The sequence below is a fragment of the Mus musculus genome, chromosome 6 (assembly GCF_000001635.26).
Source record: "Mus musculus strain C57BL/6J chromosome 6, GRCm38.p6 C57BL/6J".
In the NCBI taxonomy this organism is placed as follows: Eukaryota; Metazoa; Chordata; class Mammalia; order Rodentia; family Muridae; genus Mus; species Mus musculus.
In genome coordinates this window covers 54,159,015-54,181,039 of record NC_000072.6, presented here as the reverse complement: position 1 = coordinate 54,181,039, position 22,025 = coordinate 54,159,015, and the positions used below count along the sequence as shown (strand labels likewise).

General features: G+C 45.9%; 1 protein-coding gene and 1 pseudogene across 1 annotated transcript in view; one reads left to right on the top strand and one right to left on the bottom strand.

Moving 5' to 3' along the window:
• The window catches only part of Chn2 (chimerin 2), a 261,881-nt gene that overhangs the window by 120,773 nt on the left and 119,083 nt on the right, over window positions 1–22,025 (bottom strand). Inside the window, exon 2 of the mRNA NM_001163640.1 lies at window positions 7,538–7,576. Coding sequence (NP_001157112.1) covers window positions 7,538–7,576 — 39 coding nt within the window. The remainder of the gene's footprint in view (window positions 1–7,537; window positions 7,577–22,025) is intronic.
• On the top strand, window positions 3,323–3,843 carry Gm15526 (annotated as a pseudogene).

Below are 22,025 nucleotides of genomic sequence, written 5' to 3'. Positions count from 1 at the left end.
AAGGGTTTACTCACTTGTGCTAACAAAGTTAGAGCTCATTTTGAAGACACTGAAAGTCACACCAACAATAGGACCAAATCAAGTTTCAAATCTGGATGTCCAGGCCCAAAGTCAATGGCTTTCTAGCACAGTTGCTAGAAAAGTCCCACGTGGGTCTGATCCCATTAGAATTTACTGGAAGCTGTCACAAAATATAGATTCCTAGTCTCTATCCTGGGCACAATCCACTCCATGAATCTGGAAGGAGTCTTCAAAATCTGTTTTCCTAGACATTTCCAGAAGATCCTTGAGCGCATCCAGGGCAGAGGTACTGTCTTGACCTCACCAAAGGGGAGACCAGGCAGGGGACACTGGGAAGCAGGGAGAAGGGAAGACAGTGGTTTATTCACACACAGCAGAGATTGTGAGAGTGTGTAAGATGAGGGAATGAGGCAAAGCGGATTCTGGATGAGAAGGAGCTGAGATGCTGTTGATGGAACAGAAGGATGCAGGCATGGTGCACTTCTGGACAGTGTGCTTGATGTCAGCAGCCCAGATCCCGTAAACTCACCCTCTGGGGCAGTTGTCACTTGGGCATAGAGAAATGCAGGCTCACCAGCCACACACTGGGAACAGAAGCTTAAGGGATGGTTTGGAAGAGGAAGTGGGAAAGGCTTCTGAAGCACAATAAGCCAGGCAGCCACTTCCACTCCTGGAAGTGACATGACAGACATCATTAGCTAGTGGCCTTTTCTCAGCCAAAAGGTCTTCAGACTCCTGAGGCTTGCTCTATGCTCTCTGAGCAGCAGAGTTTGCCAAAATGGAAGGGAAGCCAGTGGACCACTTGGGTCATGTGTCTATCTCTCCGGATGCTGACATGAGAGCCAATCAAAAGCCAGGAAGCTTCCTACCTTAGCTTTCAGTAGGGTCCTGTACACCATTTAAAGGGTTAGCTAATCAAACACCCACGGGAATAATTCTCCAAGGCGCATTTGAGGTATAAAATATGTCACAACGTCTGAAAGTCTCACTTCCTGATTTAACTCAACAAACATACTTCACAAGCAAAATGCACGAATGAATGCCACTCTTAAGGTGGTTCCACAAGCAGAGGAGTGACACGGTAGCATCTGCTTCTACAGCAATGTCCCATGCATACTGGAGGCCCTCCCTAGCCAGGGGCCTTTTCCAGCACAGGAGAGAGTTCTCCCACTGGGTCAACCTGTTTGGCAGTGGTGGAGGTCCCTGAGGTTTGTGGAGGTAGAGAAGGGACACCTTGCTCCCCTTGGAGTCTAAGGATTGAGAAAGCTAATATTTTATTCTTGCATAACAAAAGTTGACTCACCTTGTCAACATAGGGATAAGTCAACATGTTCCTGTGGGCAATATGGGAAAGGTCATGCAAGCAGAGTGCTGAAGCCACTCAAAAACAGGACTTAGGACTGAGATGGGTGGATCCTAGCCCTCTAGATTGGGCTCTGCAGTCCACTCCCTTCTAAAAGTACTGCCTCTGGCCAGTACATAATGAATAAGCAGTATCAGCCTGGCTACTGCCATGTCCCCCAGCTATGAGCAGCAGGTTACTGGTACTATAGATGACTTCCTGGTTCCAACCTCACCTCTAGCTACCATGTGAAGGCTTTGCCTTGCTAATAAAATATTATCTTAAAATTCACTGCTTGGCCAATGGCACCATGGTAACCCAAAGACAAGGTGTGTGGGGCCCCAAAGCAGGGAGCCAGGTATCTGTGTACATAAGCAGGATCTATGGGGTTTGACAAATTGCACACAGGCTACTTTTATGACTCACAGATTGGGATAGGATCAAAGAATAACTACTATCCTATTCCCGTCAGGTGATTTGACTTTGGCAGTTCTACAGATCAAGGGTGTGAGGTCCCAAGCTCCTGTTTAGAATAATCAGCACAAGCTCTGAGTACCTGACCTCCCACTGGAGGAGGGCTCCTGGGAGAGCTGTCATTCCAGCATCAACTGCATGGTTGCTTTTGGTCTCTTACTAAAGAAAATCAGACTAGTCCCATAACGGTTGGCTTTTGAACCTGTCAGCTCCAGGCTCACATTTCACACACTTCTGACTTAATATTCAAATGTGGCTTCCTTGTTGTTTTTAAGTGAATTCAAAAGTGGCAATTCTTTTAGGCCATTAACTCCAACACTTCCTCAGTGACTTTGCCTGTGGTTTTGCGGGGGTGGGGGTGGGATGGGGTGGGGTGGGGTGGGGTGGGGGTGGGGGTTGGTTTTAGTAGTTGAGCTCCAGATGTATGGTGTTTAGGGATAAGAGCCTCCCAAGGACATAGCTAAGGAAGTGATAGTGTTTGTTTCTAAGAGGATAACAAGAGCTTCTAATCCCACAGGGAAATGGAGAGAGAGCAGAAATTTGGGGCCATCATGTGACATTGGGCTTTCTCCAGTCAAGTCTTGGTCTTATGTATCCTTATGGCCCAACAGCTCCTAGTGCACTCTCTGGCTTCAGACAGGCCCTTAATATGCACTAGGTGCATGAATGACTGAATGCAGGGACGCCATCCATACACCACTGGAAAAGAAGATTTCTAAAGATCCTTACTGCCCAATGTGCACGCCTGCTGTTCATGGCTACCTCCCTAGCACCCGTGAGCTTCTTCCCCCTTCCCGTGTTTCTCTACATTTTCTGATCATGTTTTAGGCAGGATTGATTCCAAAGTTGATGCTGATCAGTCAGGGAAAGTTAGCAGTTACCAACCCCTTGACCACAGAGATGAAGTCAGGAATGGGAAAATGAAGTCAAGGAGGGCTGAAATGTCATTCTGATGGTTTTCTCGAAGCACTAATAAATGGGTGGTCTCTTTGCCTGATGTTTCTGAAAGCAGTGCCAATACCCTTGGGGGTATTGGGTCTGTCTAGAAATGACATGGGAAGAACTTGTTAAAGTCCAGTTGAAGAAAAGTATCATCCAAATAATAATAATAATAATAATAATAATAATAACAACAACAACAATAATAGTAATTTAAAAGGCCAGGGGAGTGGAAAGGGTCATGTCCAAACATGCCCGAATCCAGAGCCTCTGGTCTATGTGACCACTGACTGGAATATTCTATTAACTTGCAATCAAGAACACTATGTTACGCCCAAGTTGCAGGTACCCAAAACCCACCGAGGAGTCAACTGTGCTGTAAAACACGTAAGGTCCTTCTTATGAGCTCTCCAGCAAGGTCTCTCAACCTCTCACTGTCACGCAGCAGACACTTTAGTATAGAGGGCTTCAGGGTTTTATTGTGGTTACAGAAAAACTGAGGGAATTTCTGTACAGGTCAGCAAGTTAGTATGTTAAAAACTGCATTTCGGCTGCGGGAGCCGCGGGTTACCGTGCAGACATGGCCAAGTCCAAGAACCACACCACACACAACCAGTCCCGCAAATGGCACAGAAATGGCATCAAGAAACCCCGGTCGCAAAGATACGAATCTCTTAAGGGGGTTGACCCCAAGTTCCTGAGAAACATGCGTTTTGCCAAGAAGCACAACAAGAAAGGCCTGAAGGAGATGCAGGCCAACAATGCAAAGGCAGTGAGTGCGCGCATGCGCAGAGGCCATCAAGGCCCTGGTGAAGCCTCAGGCCATCAAGCCCAAGATGCCAAAAGGCCCCAAACTCAAGCGGCTGGCTTTCACCGCTCACCCTAAGCTTGGGAAGCAGATTCGAAGCTACATGGCCAAGGGTCAGAGGCTCTGCCAACCGAAGCCCAAGGTCCAAACCAAGGCAGAGGCCAAAGCTCCAGCTAAGGCCCAGGCTTCAGCTCCAGCCTAGGCTCCCAAAGGTGCTCAGGCTCCCAAAGGTGCCCAGGCCCCTGTGAAGGCCCCATAGAAAAGGCTCCTGCCAGTGTGAAGACAGACGACTGCTGTGACACACCCACCCACACACTATTTGCAGATGACCAGTGTCCTATGCTGTTCTTACAAATAAACTCAGGCAAGATCTGTTAAAAAAAACAAAACAAAACAAAAAAAACCTGCATTTCTGGTGTAATCTGCAGGAGCCGAACACAAGGACAGAAGCACCTGACAAGCAGGATGGCTGAGTTATCCCTGCCAGATGTCGCAGGTTATTTATGTGCATCTTCACCCTGCTACTGTAGCCTGACTGGCTGTCGCTAAGGTGGTGGGCTGCCATAGGACGCCTGCTTAGGACGACTCTGTGATTTTCTTCCCCGAACTGCAGTTTAGCCCCTGGTCTTGCACAAAATGGAGTTTCTTCAAAAAATGGAGTTGGTTGGGCTTTATAATAACAATTAGCGATAAAACAAAGATGAATTTCTTCAAGCCCGTCTTCAGGCATAGACTAAGTTTTTGTTAGGAATAACATCAAAAACTGGGTCTGACGCCTCTCAGCAGCAGCCAACAGGTGGGAGCAATGGCAAAGCAGAAAAAAACACTTGGTTTTCACTGAGAACCAAGATCAACTTTTCGTTTGTGTCTTGTCCCTCACTAGCCTGCACACTGTAGGTAGATGGGGACCACATTATCTTCACTGTTGGTCTTTAGTCTTAATCATTAGAAATACCAGACATGGTGATGGTTGCTTCAATGATGCAGATGCTGAGAGTCTGATGGTGCAGCGTGAGCCTGAGAAGCACAAAACATGAAGTAGTTCACAAGGGGACCAACACCTACCAAGGATGCCCGGATCCACACTGACCACGAATCTCATTTTAGTGCTGTTCTGTATGTCTTTGTTCAATGTGGCTTAGATGTCCTGTGTATTATTATATGCCCTACATTTTTATAAATTCATTCACTTGGGGGCTCTCAATAACAAATGCCTATTAGTCTGATGTAATAAAGAACTTTGTATACACCACTAGGTTTGTATTAAATAGCTTAAACTATCTCCTTCTGCAAGTAAGGTTTTACGATTTTAGATGTAAAAGTAGAATTTCAACCTAATAGACTGGTAAAATTGATATTGTGGACATATAGTTAGCAATGCACTCCCAAGCTTCCTTAGGACATAAAAGTGCTTTTAAGAAATAAATTAGGTGGCCCAAGGTCATTTAGAAAAAGAGGAGAGGAATTTGAGCCAATGGCTTGTATTTCAGTTAAGCTCCCAGTAGTGGCATTCGCTCAACAAATATTTATTGGGCTGTTAATGCACGCACGGCAGTGTGCGATGCCCAGTAAAGCAAGGAGCACCCAGCATCTAGGGATAGTTTGTTGATTTACTGTCAGAGTACTTCACACTCCATTAGGAAACAAACAAACAAAAACATCCAATTACTAAGTCATTAGCACTGTCTTTTAAAATCGAAGATGGGAAAGTAGAGCCCTAGATTGGAAAGGGTCCTTAGAGACGCACACAGCCCCTAACTTCACAGATGGGAGAACAGACTCATGTAATAAAGAATGAGGTGCTCCTGCGTGTGCTGCACACAGAGATGAGAGCTATCTATCTGTGAGGAGAAGAAAGCTGGAGAGTGCCAAGGGCAATGAAATCCATTAGACAAAACAAAGTGACAAAGGCCTCAGTGGCCAGCATGTTTTTAAATTTTTAAACATGAGAGGCACATGTCTTACAAGCTGACAGAAAGCACATGTCAGAAAGGGGAGGTGGCTGCGCTATGAGGCAGGGGCTGTTTTGTGTATTATGGAAAATTCATACTCTCAGATTAACATAGGGTTTATGTGTATGGGTGTGTGTGTGTGTGTGTGTGTGTGTGTGTGTGTGTACATATGTATAGAGGCCAGAGGTCAATGACAACTTTCTTCCTTGATCATTTTACAGCTTTTTCTTCTTTCTCTTCCTTTTCTTCTTCCTCCTCTTCTTCTTCTTTCCTTTTCCTCTTTCTTCCTTTCTTTCTTTCTTCCTTTCTCTCTTTCTTTTTTTTTTTGAGACAGAGTCTCTTAAGTGAATCTGGAGTTCACTGATTAGGCTAGACTGGCTGGCCAGCAGGCTCTAGGAATCCTTCTGTCTCCACCCTGGTGCTAGGATTAGAGTCATGAGCAACAGTGCTTTACATAGGTACTGAATTCAAGTTCTTATGCTTGTGAAGTAAGCAGTGTGCTGGCTGAGGCATTTCCTCAGTCCCTTAATTTCAGTTTTATGTGCCTCTATATTATTAGAACAAATAAGTGCACATGTGTATGTCTAATATAATATACTCTCTAATCAACTTATGATAGGAATACATACTGAGAAATGTTTGTTAGGTGATGTGTGCTCATACAACCATCAGGATATACTTGCATAAACCTAGATGGTGCAGTCAAGCAGGCACACGTGCTACAAGCCCACGCTGATGGTATATGATGTCATAGGTCCAGTCCATTTTTGGTGGAGGTACCATTACATGACAAATGACTACAGTGATCAGCAGACAGACACATGGAAAACTTTTAATTTTTGAAACAGGATCTACATGCAAACCTGGCTGTTCTAGAACTCGCTGTGTAAACAAGACTGGCCTCAAACTCAAAAGGAATCCACCTGCCTCTACCTCCAGGGTGCTGGGATTACAGATATATGCTACCGTGCTCAGTTTACCTTTTTAAACAAGTAGAAAAGGAGTCTTGAGGACTTGTAGGCTAAGCATTGGCTGGCCTCTGGACACCTGGACCTTATGTCTGAATGCCACCAGCCCCTCCTGGAGAAGCCTCTGCCCTTGATAAGCTGTGGTTTCCTTACAGAGAGGCAGAGACAGCAGTGGTGCCTGTCCATCAGGGGTGTGCTGAGAACTTGAGCATCAGCAGCTCAAAGCTCAGGGCTGGTCCTCAGTGGACGGCAGCAGCAAGGCATCAACAGTGACTCAGCACTTATGATTGCTACCTAGCAGGGAGCCTAGAGGAGCACCTGCTTCAGCCATGATGGGCTCCATCCTGCTATAGTTCTTCCTTCTTTTTTTCTTTTTTGGTTTTTTTGAGACAGGGTTTCTCTGTATAGCCCTGGCTGTCCTGGAACTCACTCTGTAGACCAGGCTGGCCTTGAACTCAGAAATCCGCCTGCCTCTGCCTCCCGAGTGCTGCAATTACCTGGGTCAGGTGCATGATGCCAAGGAGACAGAGAGTTGGAAGTAATTGCCATCACCCGCCTCTCTGACAGGAGCTGCTTGGTGGCCGATGCTCAGACATGATCTATGCTTTTCACAAGTCACCCCCAGTGAACACTGTGGGTTCATTTTTCAGCAGTTCATGTCAAATGCTATTACAGCCCTGGGGTGACGAGCGAAGAACATAATTCACAGAAGTCAATACATTCGCCCTTGGTGACTAAATGCACAAAAAAATGAAAATATGCCCTCAGACTGAAGGTCCCCCTCTCTTCTGGAACATTCCTAAAATGGGTCACAAGGGTCAGTGGTTGTTGGAGGTTTCGGTCAGGGGGACAAGTGCAAAGTTAAGCCCTCTCTGACAGAGACTGACAGAGCTAACTCTCTCCTCAGTGAAGGGAAGACTTGGAATTGGGCAGGGGGCGCTGCTTGTGAGACTGCTCCTGTGCCCTACACCCCCAGCAAGGGCCCTTCAAGAAGGCAGGCAGTTAAAGAGATTTTCACAGTGTTGGTACTCACAGTATGATTTCCATATTGGAGGCTGGTATTCCTCAGCATCTAGAATGAAGAGAGAGAGAGAGAGATCACATTAGATTGCATGTCAACCTGCCAGCCCATGTCTTCCCTGGAGGAGGGACAGCCTGTCAGCTAGACTCATATCCAGCCCCAGGGGCCTCTCCACTCAAGAAAAGAATAGTTTCAGGCATAGAGGCGGAATGTGCAAAGACCACTTGTGGACGCATCAACAGTCTCTTCGGAGCACTTCTATGACAGAATAAACATTTAACAGTTTTCAGAGTCCAGTAAATTAAAAAAAAAATTAAGTAATTAACTTGACTGTACTCTCCAATGATTCTTTCAAATGAATTTATTCAACTTGGCAGAAGAAACACACCATTCATCGCACAGCGTCCAGCCAGATCTTTGGTCCATTTATTAATACTTGAGAGCAGGATGCAAAGTGGCAAGCATACAATCTTAGATGTGGGGAGTTGTGCCGCCAAAGCCACGACACCCCTAAAGCCCTGGGCCTGACAGTGGAGACACTACTGGTGCTATCGGGATCTCTTCAGTTCTTTGAATTAACTCCAGCACCCGACTTAGAATATTTCCAGAGCCGCCCAGCAATTGCAAGTGTCAGGTGAAAGAGTCACTATTATTTTTACAATGAATATCTTTTTCCTTTGGTCCATCACCTCTCGGGGCTCAAAGGTCACTGTGTAGACTTTAGAAACTGGGGTCCAGGGGAGTACAGTTTGTCTCATAACAAGACAAACACTGACATCAACTCTTTAAAAGCCTGTTTCATATTTATTTATTTTATGCTTGTGAATGTTTCGCCTGCATGCATGTATGTGCATCCCCTATGGTCCCATACCTACGGAGGTCAGGAGAGAATGTCTACCCCCCTGTTTGATGATTGTGAGCCACCAGATGATGCTGGGAATTGAACCCAGGACCTCTGCAAAAGTAACCAGTGCCCTAAACCTCTGCGCTTCCTGCCTAGCCCTCTGGCATTAACTTCTAACACCAAGTAAAGTGAGAGAAGAGTGTCTCATAATAATAAGCTATTAGCCTAAAGAGCGGGTTCACGCCACCCTATTTGTACCACAGATCAATGTCAAATACTAGCATGAATGTTTATAAAATACTTTTTAAATCAAATAAATCAACTGGCTGAGTTTACAATAAAATCCTTAAACCACTCATCCCACACACACCTCTTCACCAGAAAAGGCAGGTCCTATAGGCTCAAATGTGATATTATCTCCAAACATACTTTTCAAAGATTAATTTAAAAAAAACAGTACAGGCAAGTGCATACATATATTTGAGCATTCACACATACACAGGAACACATACAGATACATATATTATATAGAAATCAAATCTCTGAGACGCTACCTCAGACATTATAGACAAAAACTACCTACCTGTAACATTGTACCATTTTAAGACAGATTATACTATGAGGTAAGTACAACCCCCAGGCTAGATGTGGTCAAGACTGTTCAGTACCCAAGCACTACTTTCTGTAGACCGAAGGGAAGTTCAGAGGCAGAGGAAGGAGCTCCCTTGTGTGGACACAGTCCTGGGCGTGGCTTAAATCTGCTAAGATGTTCTCATGTCAGTTTGTATTAGACAACCTCACTGTCCATGTCAGGCCTGTCCTGAGAACAGCTTAGTATGGCATTTCAGCAGGCACAGCCTCCCTGTTAACTTCCACTCAGGCTTCCCGGCTTGCTTGGTAAACATTTTTCCTTTGCGCTTGCTTCCTGATGTCAAAGCAGCTCAGAGATGAAGAAAACTTCCCAAAGAAATTGAATCTCAACAGCCCCTGACCAGAACCCACCCAGATCTTCCCCCTGTGTGTGCAGAATAGCTTTCACTGCAGCCTGCAGGACCCTACTCTGTGTGAAGCCTTCCTCCTCTGAGTCCACTGCATACAGTTCCCAATCCCACATCTCACCCTGCAACACCGGCCTCTGTGTTCTTAGAACAAATAATGCCTATCCGAGTCTGCGCCTTTGCTCTGTGGACTATCGTCATAAAATGCTCACTAATAGGTCTTGGCATGGCTCATTTGCCCCATCATGTAGGGCTCAGCCCAAATGTCACCTCCTATGGGACTTGCCCTTAACCCAGTCCCTCTCATATCACACAGCTTGATTTTCTTCATAGCTTTTATTACCATAGAGATTGTTTATTGATTGCTTTTTTATGACTGGGTCTCACCCCACTGTTTGTCAAACTCCATTAAAGCAGGAGCATTGTCTCACTTGGCATCACCAGACTTTAGAAAGGTGTCTGGCTTACATCAGGCCTTCAGAAACATGGCAGAGAAACACTGGTGAGCTTCCGGGGAGCTCAGCAGTCACCCCAAAACCTAAAACAAAAACGTGTTAAATAAATGAATACATTTATGAGGCCAGGAGAAGTGATATATGCCTATAATCCCAGCACTCGGGAGGCAGAGGCAGCTGACAGTATCTAGGCATTCCGTACTGACCTGATCTGCAGAGTGAGTTCCAGGCCAGCCAGAGCTAGATATATAGTCAGACACTATCTCAAAAGAAATTATAAATGATCTCTCAGGCACAAGGCCTTCTTCAGAGAAGTACTTTTGGTGGCAGGAAGCAGAGACATCTTTTTTGCTTCCTGTACCAAGGCCTAGCGTTTGATGGGGATTCAGTAACACAGTGATGATGTGATGTACCCAAGAGAGAATTGTGCTCTGCATAAAGTCCCCTGGTGCAGCGGGCTGCTATTACGGTGTCACTGTGATGTCACCCTGTCCGGATTCTTCCCAGGTGGCTCACAGCTATTGTCTTCTTTCTCTCCACAGCAGCCACTGACTGTCTCCATTTTCTCAGACCTGGAGCCTGTAATTAAGTGCCAGGGCTGTTGTCATGGAAGTTTCTTCTTTCATATAAAAGAATTCAAATTGAGAGGCCATTTGTCATGCTTCAGTGGAACGACTATAATTACCTGGCCTTTGAGACATGTTCCACAAACCACTGCAGTACACTGCTCAGAGGCCACGGTCAAGGGACAGCGCACATAGTAATGTTAATATGTCATAACAAATCTTTAGTTGCCTTCAACACCACCTCACTAACAAGAGAGCTATTTGCCCCGACTGCACCCAATGTGTTTCCATGGTCTACCGCACTCCTCAATGATGGCGTTCACTTCTTACATCAGTTGACACGTTTCAATGGATTTTTTTTCTTCCTTTCCCAGGTAAGTTCTCAGGAATCTCGTGAAGCTGTTATGAAGCCGAGCATGACCTGGGACTTTGGATCCTTCTGCGACTGCTGGGATTACAGATATCCACTACTACTCTAGGTTCCCGTGGGGTTGGGGAATCAAACCCATGGCCTCCTATATGCTAGATAATGCGCACTTTGCCAACCTAGCTACATCTGTAGTCCGGCTTTCCCTTAAAAGCCTGGAGTGGGCCTTCAAGGTCATTTAATTTTCCCTTATTACTTGGCAAATGGGTGAAAGGAGACACAGAAGCATTAAATGACTTCCTCAAGGTTAAAATCAGTTAGAGGCAGAAGTGAGCATTGGTTTTCAGGACCTAGATTTATCAATCAGGAATAAACAAACAAACAAACAAATGAAAAAATCCCTATTTCCAGAAACACAAAACACCATTATACCTGGTATTCAATGGGTAATCCTACTTTTTCTCTGATTGCTTACCTCTATCTTGTAATTCTCTGTTTATGTTCATATTGCTTGTATAAAAATGAGAAGGAATGAGAAATAAGTTTGTAGGTGTGCTAGGTTTTTTGTTGCTGCTCTTTTTGTTTTGTTTTGTTTTGTTTTGTTTTGATGTACTGCCTACATAAAGCATCACCTCAGAAAGAACCTGCTATGACAAAACCAACAGAAACAGCTCTTCCTTAACACACAGGGCATAGGTGCTGATGAGGAGGAAGGAGGCTCGACAGAAGGAGAGCACAAAGCCATGTCTGCTACCCAGCCCAGCTTGTAAAAACTCTGTGACATAAGCATGAATCAATCATCCCACACAGGCTGGGAAACAGCTATCTCCTCACTTAAATGGGATAAAGGTAGAAAAATATATATGGATGCTTAGAAAATTATCCAAATCTTAAAAAACAGGTAATAGGGCCAAAAGGGAAAAAGGGGGGAAAAGGGAAAAAAAGGGAAAAGGGGGAAAAAGGGAAAAAGGGGAAAAAGGGAAAAAGGGAAAAGGGAAAAAGGGAAAGGGAAGAGGGAAGAGGGGAAGTGAAGGGAGGAAGGGAAGGGGGGAAGGGAAGGAGGGAAGGGAAGGAGGGAAGGGAAGGAGGGAAAGGGAAGGGGAAAGGGAAGGGGAAAGGGAAGGGGGAAGGGAAGGGGGAAGAAGAAAGGGGGAAGAAGAAAGGGGGAAGAGGAAAGGGGGAAGAGGAAAGGGGGAAGAAGAAAGGGGGAAGAGGAAAGGGGGAAGAGGAAAGGGGGAAGGGAAGGGGGAAGGGAAGGGGGAAGGGAAGGGGGAAGGGAGGGGGAAGGGAAGGGAAGGGAAAAGGGAGGGGGAAGGGAAGGGAAAAGGGAAGGGAAGGGAAGGGAAAAGGGAAGGGAAGGGAAAAGGGAAGGGAAGGGAAAAGGGAAGGGAAAAGGGAAGGGAAGGGAAAAGGGAAGGGAAGGGAAAAGGGAAGGGAAAAGGGAAGGGAAAGGGGAAAGGAAAAGGGAAGGGAAAAGGGAAGGGAAAAGGGAAGGGAAAAGGGAAGGGAAAAGGGAAGGGAAAAGGGAAGGGAAAAGGGAAGGGAAAAGGGAAGGGAAGGGAAGGGAAGGGAAGGGAAGGAAAGGAAAATGGGTCAAGAGGACCAAAGGGTACAAGTAAGACTTGAGGAAGGTGTACCTGCTGAGAACCTGGGCATCGAAGATGGCACAGTCATCATGGTCTTTGGGGAAATCAAATTCTGGGATGAGCGCAGAGAAAGCACTTCAGTATGTAAAGCAGCCTGGGGGACAGTAAGGCTCTTAGCATGTGTGGGAAGACACCAGACTTGTAGATGAAGTGAACAGCAAAACTAACACTTGTACTGAGAGCTCACTAAACTTAGAAGAAATGTGCACTTACTGTTGATTATGGGAAGTGTAATCACCTAAATATGTGTCATTTTAAGTCTCTTACCTCAGGAAAAAGGTGCCATTAATAGATTTATTCATGTGAATCTTTTAACCTATGCTGTGAATAGTTATAATAAAAGTCTACAGATTTTTTATTATATTATATTATATATAGTAAAGATATATAATATATAACTACATATTAATATATGATTTCACAGTTTGTTTTTTGAACTTTAATGTTATATTTCTTTGTTTTTCTTACTTGTTTTGTTTTAAGGCAAAGTCTCTTATAACCATTACTCCTCCTACCCCAGCTTCCTATGTGATGGGACAACAGTTAAATGGTAACATATCCAGTCGCTCTGGGCATTGTTTCATAGGGGTGTGTGTGTGTGTGTGTGTGTGTGTGTGTGTGTGTGTGTGTGTGTGTGTGTACATGCATATGTGTTTCTTTTTGTTAATATAACTGAAGCTTGGGCTCAGTGTATGAGTTTCCTAACTTGCAAAACATTTATCTATGTACAATTTCCTAATAAGACATTCTGGCTCTTTCAACCTTTGGCTGATGGAAACAATGTTTTAACTAAACCTGCGTCGTTCAAGGAGTGGAACTCAGATGAGTGAAAGGTCTATGTATCAAAAAAGCTTTTGTTTACAGAAAAGGTTGTGTTCATTGGAAACCTCAGAACTATGTGCAAGAAAGCTGAGCTCCCTACACCCTTACAGGCTGGTGTGTGAGCTCCAGACCCCCACAGGCTGGTGTCAACCTGGATCTTATTCTGCGATGCCTCTAAGACCAAACAGCTAAGACTTATTTGCAGAGCACCAGATGGAGACACAGGAAGCTCTATTGAAAACATGGCTGTGACCTGATGGGAAAATCCAGGTGTTCTGTCAGCTGCAGCTGGAACGCTGCGCATCCCAAGACTTTCAGCTCCAGGATAAGCCATCACGGTGGAAGCACAGAGGAGCAAGTGGAAAGGAATTTGGGGACTGGCTAATGAAGACAAATGAAAGATGGCATGTGTTCTACCTGGGTAAGTGACAACCGAAGAGGAACCCTGTAAACATCCAGGAGAGCCGGTTTCCATCCCTTGGCTCAGTGGAGAGTGACAGGAGAGGAGGAAACATTCCTGCCAGGCTTGGGAAATGAGGAGCCCTGGAAGCATTGGTCCAGAGAAAGACCTAATAAGGCAGCTGGAGGAGACCTTCCTACTCAGAGACTGTTTCAGATAAAGCTATGTGATTGCATCAGGGGATTGTCTCAGAAATAGGAGGGTTGTGTGGTTCCCACCTCCCCATTCTCCTTCTCACAAATGCCAGCCCTCCACTGCCACTTTTGATTTATCGATGCACACATTTGCAAATGGGCTGCAGGGGACTTCTTCCAGAGAAATTGCGTGAAAACAGGTTTCTCAGTCAGTTCCAGGGCAGCCACACAATGAGAAGGCACTTCAGGGTTTATAGTGTGATTAGCTTAATGGGTCCAGAATGAGTTGGGACCGATTGAGAGCAAAAGACAGTAACAGGAGTGGGGTGCTGCCTCTGTGTGACTACAGTGTCTGTGACAGGAGTGGGGTGCTGCCTCTGTGTTACTGCAGTGTGTGTGACAGGAGTGGGGTGCTGCTTCCGTGTGCACTGCAGTGTCTGTGACAGGGGTGGGGTGCTGCCTCTGTTTGTGCTGCAGTGTGTCTGTGACAGGAGTGGGGTGCTGCCTCTGTGTGACTGCAGTGTGTGTGACAGGGGTAGGGTGCTGCCTCTGTGTGACTGCAGTGTGTGTGACAGGAGTGGGGTGCTGCCTCTGTGTGACTGCAGTGTGTGTGACAGGAGTGGGGTGCTGCCTCTGTGTGACTGCAGTGTGTGTGACAGGAGTGGGGTGTTGCTTCTGTGTGACTGCAGTGTCTGTGGCAGGAGTGGGGTGCTGCTTCTGTGTGTACTGCAATGTGTGTGACAGGAGTGGGGAGCTCCTCTGTGTGATTGCAGTGTGTGTGACAGGAGTGGGGTGCTGCCTCTGTGTGACTGCAGTGTGTCTGTGACAGGAGTGGGGTGCTGCCTCTGTGTGACTGCAGTGTGTCTGTGACAGGAGTGGGGTGCTGCCTCTGTGTGACTGCAGTGTGTGTGACAGAGTGGGGTGCTGCTTCTGTGTGACTGCAGTGTGTCTGTGACAGGAGTGGGGTGCTGCCTCTGTGTGACTGCAGTGTGTGTGACAGGGGTAGGGTGCTGCCTCTGTGTAACTGCAGTGTGTGTGACAGGAGTGGGGTGCTGCCTCTGTGTGACTGCAGTGTGTGTGACAGGGGTAGGGTGCTGCTTCTGTGTGACTGCAGCGTGTGTGACAGGGGTAGGGTGCTGCTTCTGTGTGACTGCCTCCCTGCTTCGGAAGGTCTGAGATGCATGTTAGGCCACTGTGAAGCTGAGCAGACCACAGCGGCTAAATGGTGCCAGGCCCAATAAACCGCTGCAAACTGTTAGATGAGAAACCTTCCAGAGATTTCTTGTGAATGCCTCTCACCTGCACAGGTTCTCTGCACTGTCCTGAGAAATGGGGCCTTCTGCACTTTCTCTTTGAAAATGGGTTGGAAAACAAAATTAGAGTAGGAAATGAAGGTTTTGGTGTGCATCATCTGTGGAGCACAACAGGTGTTTTTTGTTTGTTTGTTTTTAACTCGTTTTGAGATTATAAAACAATTGCATTATTTTTCCTTTCTCCTTCCTCCCTCCAAATCCTCCCATGCACTCCTTGCTCTCTTTCAAATTCATGGCCTCTTCTATTAATTGCTGTTATGTATATGCATATGTAAATGTAAATATAAATGTATATGTGTACATAAATACATATTCCTAACTATAGCCTGCTCAGTCTGTGTGTGATGTTACTTTGATGTATGTTTTCTGGCTGACCATGTGCTTCCCGGGGAAGACTACTGCTCCCAGCATTCCTCAGTTGCCTACAGTTCTTTGTGTGGGCGGAAGGCCGCGTGGGCTTGTCCCATCATCCACTTTAGCATGACTATTGTTGTTGTCCTTGTTCTGATCGGGTTTTAAACCGTCCTGTTGGTAAGGCTTTATGGGTTTAGCTTTGGTCATTCCTAGAAAACCCAATCCCACAGCAAATTCCCTGATCCTCTGGCTCTTGTCATCTTTGCACCTCCTCTCTCACAATGGTCCCCGAGCCTTAGGTTTGGGGGTTATTCTGTAGCTGTATCAGTAGGGATGAAGCTCTAGAACTCTGAAGTTTGACTGCTTCTAGTTTTCTATAATGATCTCTGTCTGCCTCCATGGGTTTACTGGAATGAGCTTTACTTACAGGGAAGAGTTCGTGAGGACAAATCCCTGCAAGTTACCAGAATTTTCTAGATCTTTAGGCTGGGCCAGAAGATGAACTATGCAGAGATGAAGAGGTCACCAAGAGCCCTGAGCTGGAGTTTGTGGTCACTAGAGGGCACTGGGGCCACACGGAGCTTCTGGCTTGGGCCACTGATGCTGCACTGAGCTGTACTGAGAGCCTTCCATTCAGCAAGGGCTTACTGATGACTACCAGGGGGTTTGGTTGCACCAGCGCTCAGGAGAGACGGGTAGGAAGCTCTATGGGAACTGCTTGTGGTGCTTCCTTCTCATCTCATCTCTTCTTTTCTCTTATAGCTCAGTCACATTGGCTTTTCTCTTGGTCCTTGGATGCGTCAAGTTAATGCATATGGTGTCTGCCACATGACCAGCTTTCTGGAGTCCTCTAGACACTCTTCCCAGATCATGCACTCTCATTCTTCCCAGCGCCTTTGCTCTCTTGAGGATGTTTGACCGTGTACATGTATATGTCTTTGTTTAGTTATCTCCGTATAGTAGTGACTACCACAGTGAAAGCAAGGGTCTTGTTCTCTGCTGTCTATGTCACTTTCAGCCTACGGGGTCTCTTTCATGAGCTTAGACAAAGATGTCTTACTCAGGTAGGTGGCCCGGTAATTGAACAGAGCCTACAGTTGGACAATGAGAAGATGCCTCTCCTAGGGGACATGGATCTCAGCTATAGCTTTGTAGCCAGGCTAGGAGGCCCCACACTGACTTGGGTACAAATGGTAGAATTTGAAATTTTCTGATTACTATATGCTAGGATACATCCGTTATTAAGTCAAGCCCTGACTAATGAAAGTCAAACTCATAGTGCACATTTCGTGTGAGAAGGACAGCTAGAGTGCTATTTTCCAGACTTTGGAGAGTGGGTCTAGACTGGGTCATTCTGTCAGAGGTTGCTTGGGCCAGTCACCTCTGACCTTGAGTAGCCCTGTCCAGGGCCCTGCAATAACAGTCACAGACAAGTATTATTTAAACACAAGGATGAAGGTCCTAGAGAGAAGGATGAGAAAAGGCAGCTAGCTTCTGGTACCATAGCACACTGCACCTGCTTGAAGGGTCACTCAGCCACTTACATACAGAACACAACAGCAACAAGGACTGCCTTCTGGACAAACAGGCTGCTGGGGTATGACACACAGTCCAAGGTATGGCCTAAGACAGACAAGACACAAGAGACAAAGTGGCCTAGCCTGCTAGCTAAGGCAGATGCTGATATGGAAATTGGGGCCCCAGTGTGGCTAGAGATAAACTTAGAGAAGTAAAGAGGACTCAGAAAACCAAGAGTTAGAAGAAGGAGCTAAGTACTCTTTGCACTGAAAGGAGGGAAGAAGTAAACAGGGAAGATGCAGGACCCAGTGTGTGAGCCACAAAGATTATTGCAGTGTTGGTGTGAAGCTGGATTAGAGAGTGAGAGGAGGGGAATGAGGGAAGGTGAGTGGCAGTGAGATCAACCAACCAACCAACCAACCAACCAACCAACCAACCAACCAACCAACCAATCAATTATGTGAACAATCTGAGCTACAGTTGTATCAGTGGAAATGGAGGAAATGTATTTGATAGATGTTGAGACAGCAAATGAGTAGAGCCTGTGATAAACTTTTCTCTAGGCAGCGAAAATGGACATGGTACTGGCCTGGCAGAGGAAGACTGGTCTATGGCCTTGGCAGTGGGAAGGAGGGTGACTTCTTTCCTACAGTTGGGAAAATCGTGGAAGAAACAGGCATGGCAGATGGCAGCCCTCACTTTCCAATGTCAGAAAGAAGCAGCGATGGGACAGCCAAGTGAACACATTTGAGAGGCTTGCAGGACAGACAAGAGCCTGGCCCTGGGTGTCTATGAAGGGAAGGCCACAAGCAAATGGTGGCTGCAGACAATGAAGCACGGGGATGACAGAGGGTCAATGCTCAGTGCACAACAGGCCTCCGAAGAGCCTGGCAAGAAAGAACACAACCTTGGAGGGCGTGAGAAGGAAATGAGCAGACGGCAACCAGAGGGGAGAGAAGAAAGGGCAAGGCAAAGCCACTCAGAAGGGGAAGTGGCGAGAGGGGCAGAGGCCACTCTGGGGAGACAGGCCGGGCAGGAGGCAGGCCTGCTGCAGCAAGAGGGTGTGGGAGGGGTGAGGGCTGATGATCGTGGGGTAGGTGGAAGCCACAGTGTGGTGAGATGAAGGGGAAATGGAAAAAACAGAACACATGAGTGGGAGCAGTGGCAGACACAGAGACAAACCATGACAACAAAGGGGGCGACGGTTTGAGGTCCAGGAACATCAACTCGGTTGCCACCCTCAGTACCTTTGCCAAACCACAGCCCTTAGGGGCCTCTTCCCACCTAGTGGCTCTGTTCCTACAGAGTGTAGACTTTTCCCAGCCCTGTGCAGCTACATTCCTGGTAGGCGATTTCCCTCTCTGCCATTCCGTGCTTCTTTTCCTACGACTTCTTCAGAGACAGCCAGCCTCCACTTTGTTAGCCTGGAGAACTCTCTCCTTCCCCAGCTTCCCTCCTGAAGTTGCCTGCCTCTTTACAAATTCACCAGAGGAATGTCTTCCTGGCTTGCCTCCAAATCCCTTCTGGGCATTCATTTATTCATTTAACAAATATTTACCTAGAGCTTAATGGCCTACTTGGCACAAAAAATATTACACTAGATATGGGTACAGATAGCAAGGCAAGATGCAGAACGCAGACACAGGAATCAGCTATGGCGTCAATTCATTCATTCATCCATCTATCTATCCATCCAGCCATTCATCTATCTGTTCCCTCAATAAGCACTGCCTCTCTGTTTGCTAAACTAGCCTCTGGTCACCTGTGCATGTCACCATAACCTGAGATAGGACATGACAGGGCTGGACTTATGATGTTGTAGGGATGAAGAAAAGAAATCTTTTGGCCAGTTTGTTCCTTCGTATTTGTTTTTGTTGTTTGTTTGTGTCTGTTTTGTTTGGTTGGTTGGTTGCTTGCTTGGTTTCATTGGTTTGCTTGCTTGTTTGTTTGTTTTCTCAGATTAGCCATGATATACCAAATTCTCATAAAGGCGGTATATACCATGGCCTCCTGGCCATGATATACCAAATTCTCATAAAGGCGGTTCTTAAGTCACAGCCCTGGTACTGTTGCTACTGGGAGGCAAAGGAAGATCTTTTTTTACCGATATTCAAAGTCAAAAGTTCCTGAAAGATGAAGATAAGAAAGCAGATTAAAGAGCTTCCATCAAAAGTAGAATGTTTTTAGGTGCCTGGCATAGTCTAGATTCTGGTGTAGGCTCCTTATGTGTATTATCTTAAATATTTATAACTTTCTTGAGTTGTCTCTTCACCCACTCATAAGTCCATATCCACCTGCCCATCCAAAGATGGAGCCAGCAAATCCCCTTTAGAGGCTCCCTTAGTTTACGTCACATGAAGCTGTGGGTGGCTGTGTAGGCCCTGTGGCTGAGACAGTGCAAAGATAGACCAGGACAGCTCCCAGGGGTAAATACTTTTATGTCCCAGAGAGGAGCAAAATGAACTTCAAAGAGATGAAGCCATTTTCCCATGGCCACTTGGATACTGGGATGTGGAAGGTAAAACTAGATCTGCTTTGCTCTCGAGTCTATTGATTTCCCCCTATGGCCTTAGTCTCCCAGAAGGCTCAGCCATGCAGAAGTTAATGTGAAATGTGCAAGTCCTTCTGGTCTGTCGCACTCATACAACATGGCTTGAACGTTACAGAAAATAGCACAGAAGCAGAAAAAAAAAATCATGGCACTGTTCAATTTTCTGCCATCATTTAGAATAAAAAGTAGAATTATGCTAATGTGGTCTCTTTCCCTCCCAGTCTTCCTTTATCTCTCCTTCCTGCTCCTCTCCCACACATCCTCACTCCCCGAATCTCTCCAGTTCTTCCTCAAGGGCCTTCTGTGTCTGTGTAAGGTACCAAGTATCCGGATGGCTTTCCCGGGGCCTCATCATCAGGGCACCCTCACCCTGTGCTAGGTCCAACTTGTCGGCTCACCACTGTACTGGCACCAGATGACTCTGAGTTATAGCAGTCATTCCTCACAATGGACCACTCATGTAAATTGGTGTAGTTAATATAATTGCAGTAATTCATACCAAGAACACGCATCCACCCATCAGCAGCCACTCGCTCACTCACTCTGACCCAAGCCTGCCAGATCACAGTTCATCTCACAGGCTGGAAGCAGAACTGAGGAAGTTGCCAGCTTGAGAAGGACTGAGTCATGCTCTACATATGGATCCTAGCTGGGGTCCCAGAGCTCTTGTTCCTAAACCCACAGGATATTGCGAGACAGCAGTGGCTGTCCTGAGCCTACTCCTCTCACAGTGTATTGGGGGATGCTCATATTCCTTCAGCCCTTACCCTCATGGGCTTCATTTTCCTCATCTGTCCTGAACCATCATCAAGCCGGCATGCTTTACTTCTTACCCTAGTCTTTATTTTATTTTATTTTAAACTCTACTATGGTAGTTAGACTTGGCAACTTCCCTGGAGATGTATGGCCCAGGGTTTACAATATACAGAACAGTTCTGGAAGAAGCTATGGAAAGCTAAGACTATGCCTACAAAGAAGATGTGAGTAGCTGAAGTCAGGGGAGGCTGCAAGACTTGGTCTTTCTGACATATCCTTTAATTTCATTTGAATTAAAAGGAAATGAAGAAAGAAAAGATGAAAGAATAAAACAATAGGAAAGAGGGAGGTAGAGAGAAGGGAAACTTATAAAAGTTGCTTATAATTATACTCTATCCTTGCAATTGAGACTGTATTTACATGATATTTATTAGTTTCCGTTAAATATATTTATTAAGTGGACCCTGCAGGGGATTAAAGGTATCGTCAATTAGGATAACTTCAAGTATATTGGTTATTTTATAGAACATAATTGGGCTCACAACAACAGAATAAAGTAAATGAGTAATCTCATGGTAAGATCTGTGTGTGTGTGTGTGTGTGTGTGTGTGTGTGTGCTTGCACAGGAGTATGTGCACTAGGGTTGGAACCCTGGACCTTGTACATACTAAGCAAACACTCTTACCTCTCAACTTCATTCCAACCCAAGAAAACCACGTAGAAAATAAAATTTAAGACAATGTCATCTTTCTGAAATGATCTTAAACACTGCGCAGATATGATGTAGCTCTTGACACTTTTCTCTCTACTGGCAGCCCGTCATTACATAGTGGTGTTTGCCACACGCGATACCTCAATGGACCCAGCAAGCTTGCACATGGGTATATTATCCCACTGTGTAGACAAGTGAGCTGAATGTGATGAAGTGGAGTGAGTACTAGCACCAAGCTCTCTCCAAGTCTGCAAAACCAAGACTTTTCCCTTATAAGATTCTGCCGCTCATACTGGGCCCTTCACAACCATGCCACATGCGCTCTCCCGAGCATCACGAGGTGGCCAGCACTGTACTATTCTTTAGAGGAGAACCCAAGGCTCCAAGGCGAATGTACCTTGCACGAAATGGCTAGCTCATTTGCATCCATCTGAATATTTGCAGTCAATCCTATGTCACCAAATGGTCATCTTAGAAAGATTGACTTATACCTTATCATGAGAATTCAGTACACTTTCTTTATAGCATCAAACCTGTTATTGGATTTTTTTTTCTACAAGTTCTTAAGTAGCTATTCATCTGTAGCAACTGTGATGGGCTGGTCTTATGACAGGTTGACAGGATTAAGAGCTATCTATCTAGGACTGGTACAAGAACACACCTATGTGTTCATGGGCACATTTCCAAAGTGGATTGACAGGTGAGAGAGTGAGCAGAGGGTTGGGGGTCCACCTGAACATGAGTGGCGCCATCCAACAGGCTGATAGGCAGACGGAAAGGACTTGGACGTAGGCAGCATCCACGAGCATGTGCAATCCTTATTCTTCCCTTTGGGTATTCTATGGATCACTGCTACCAGAAGTCTCTGATTTCTTCAGCCTTTCATCAGGGACCTTCCAGGCCTAAAGCTTTGGACTGAGACTGAGCTGTTTAGCTTATAGGTCTGAAAAACTTCCATATTCTCTACCTCTCTGGGATGCACCATTGCTGGGATAATGTGTGTG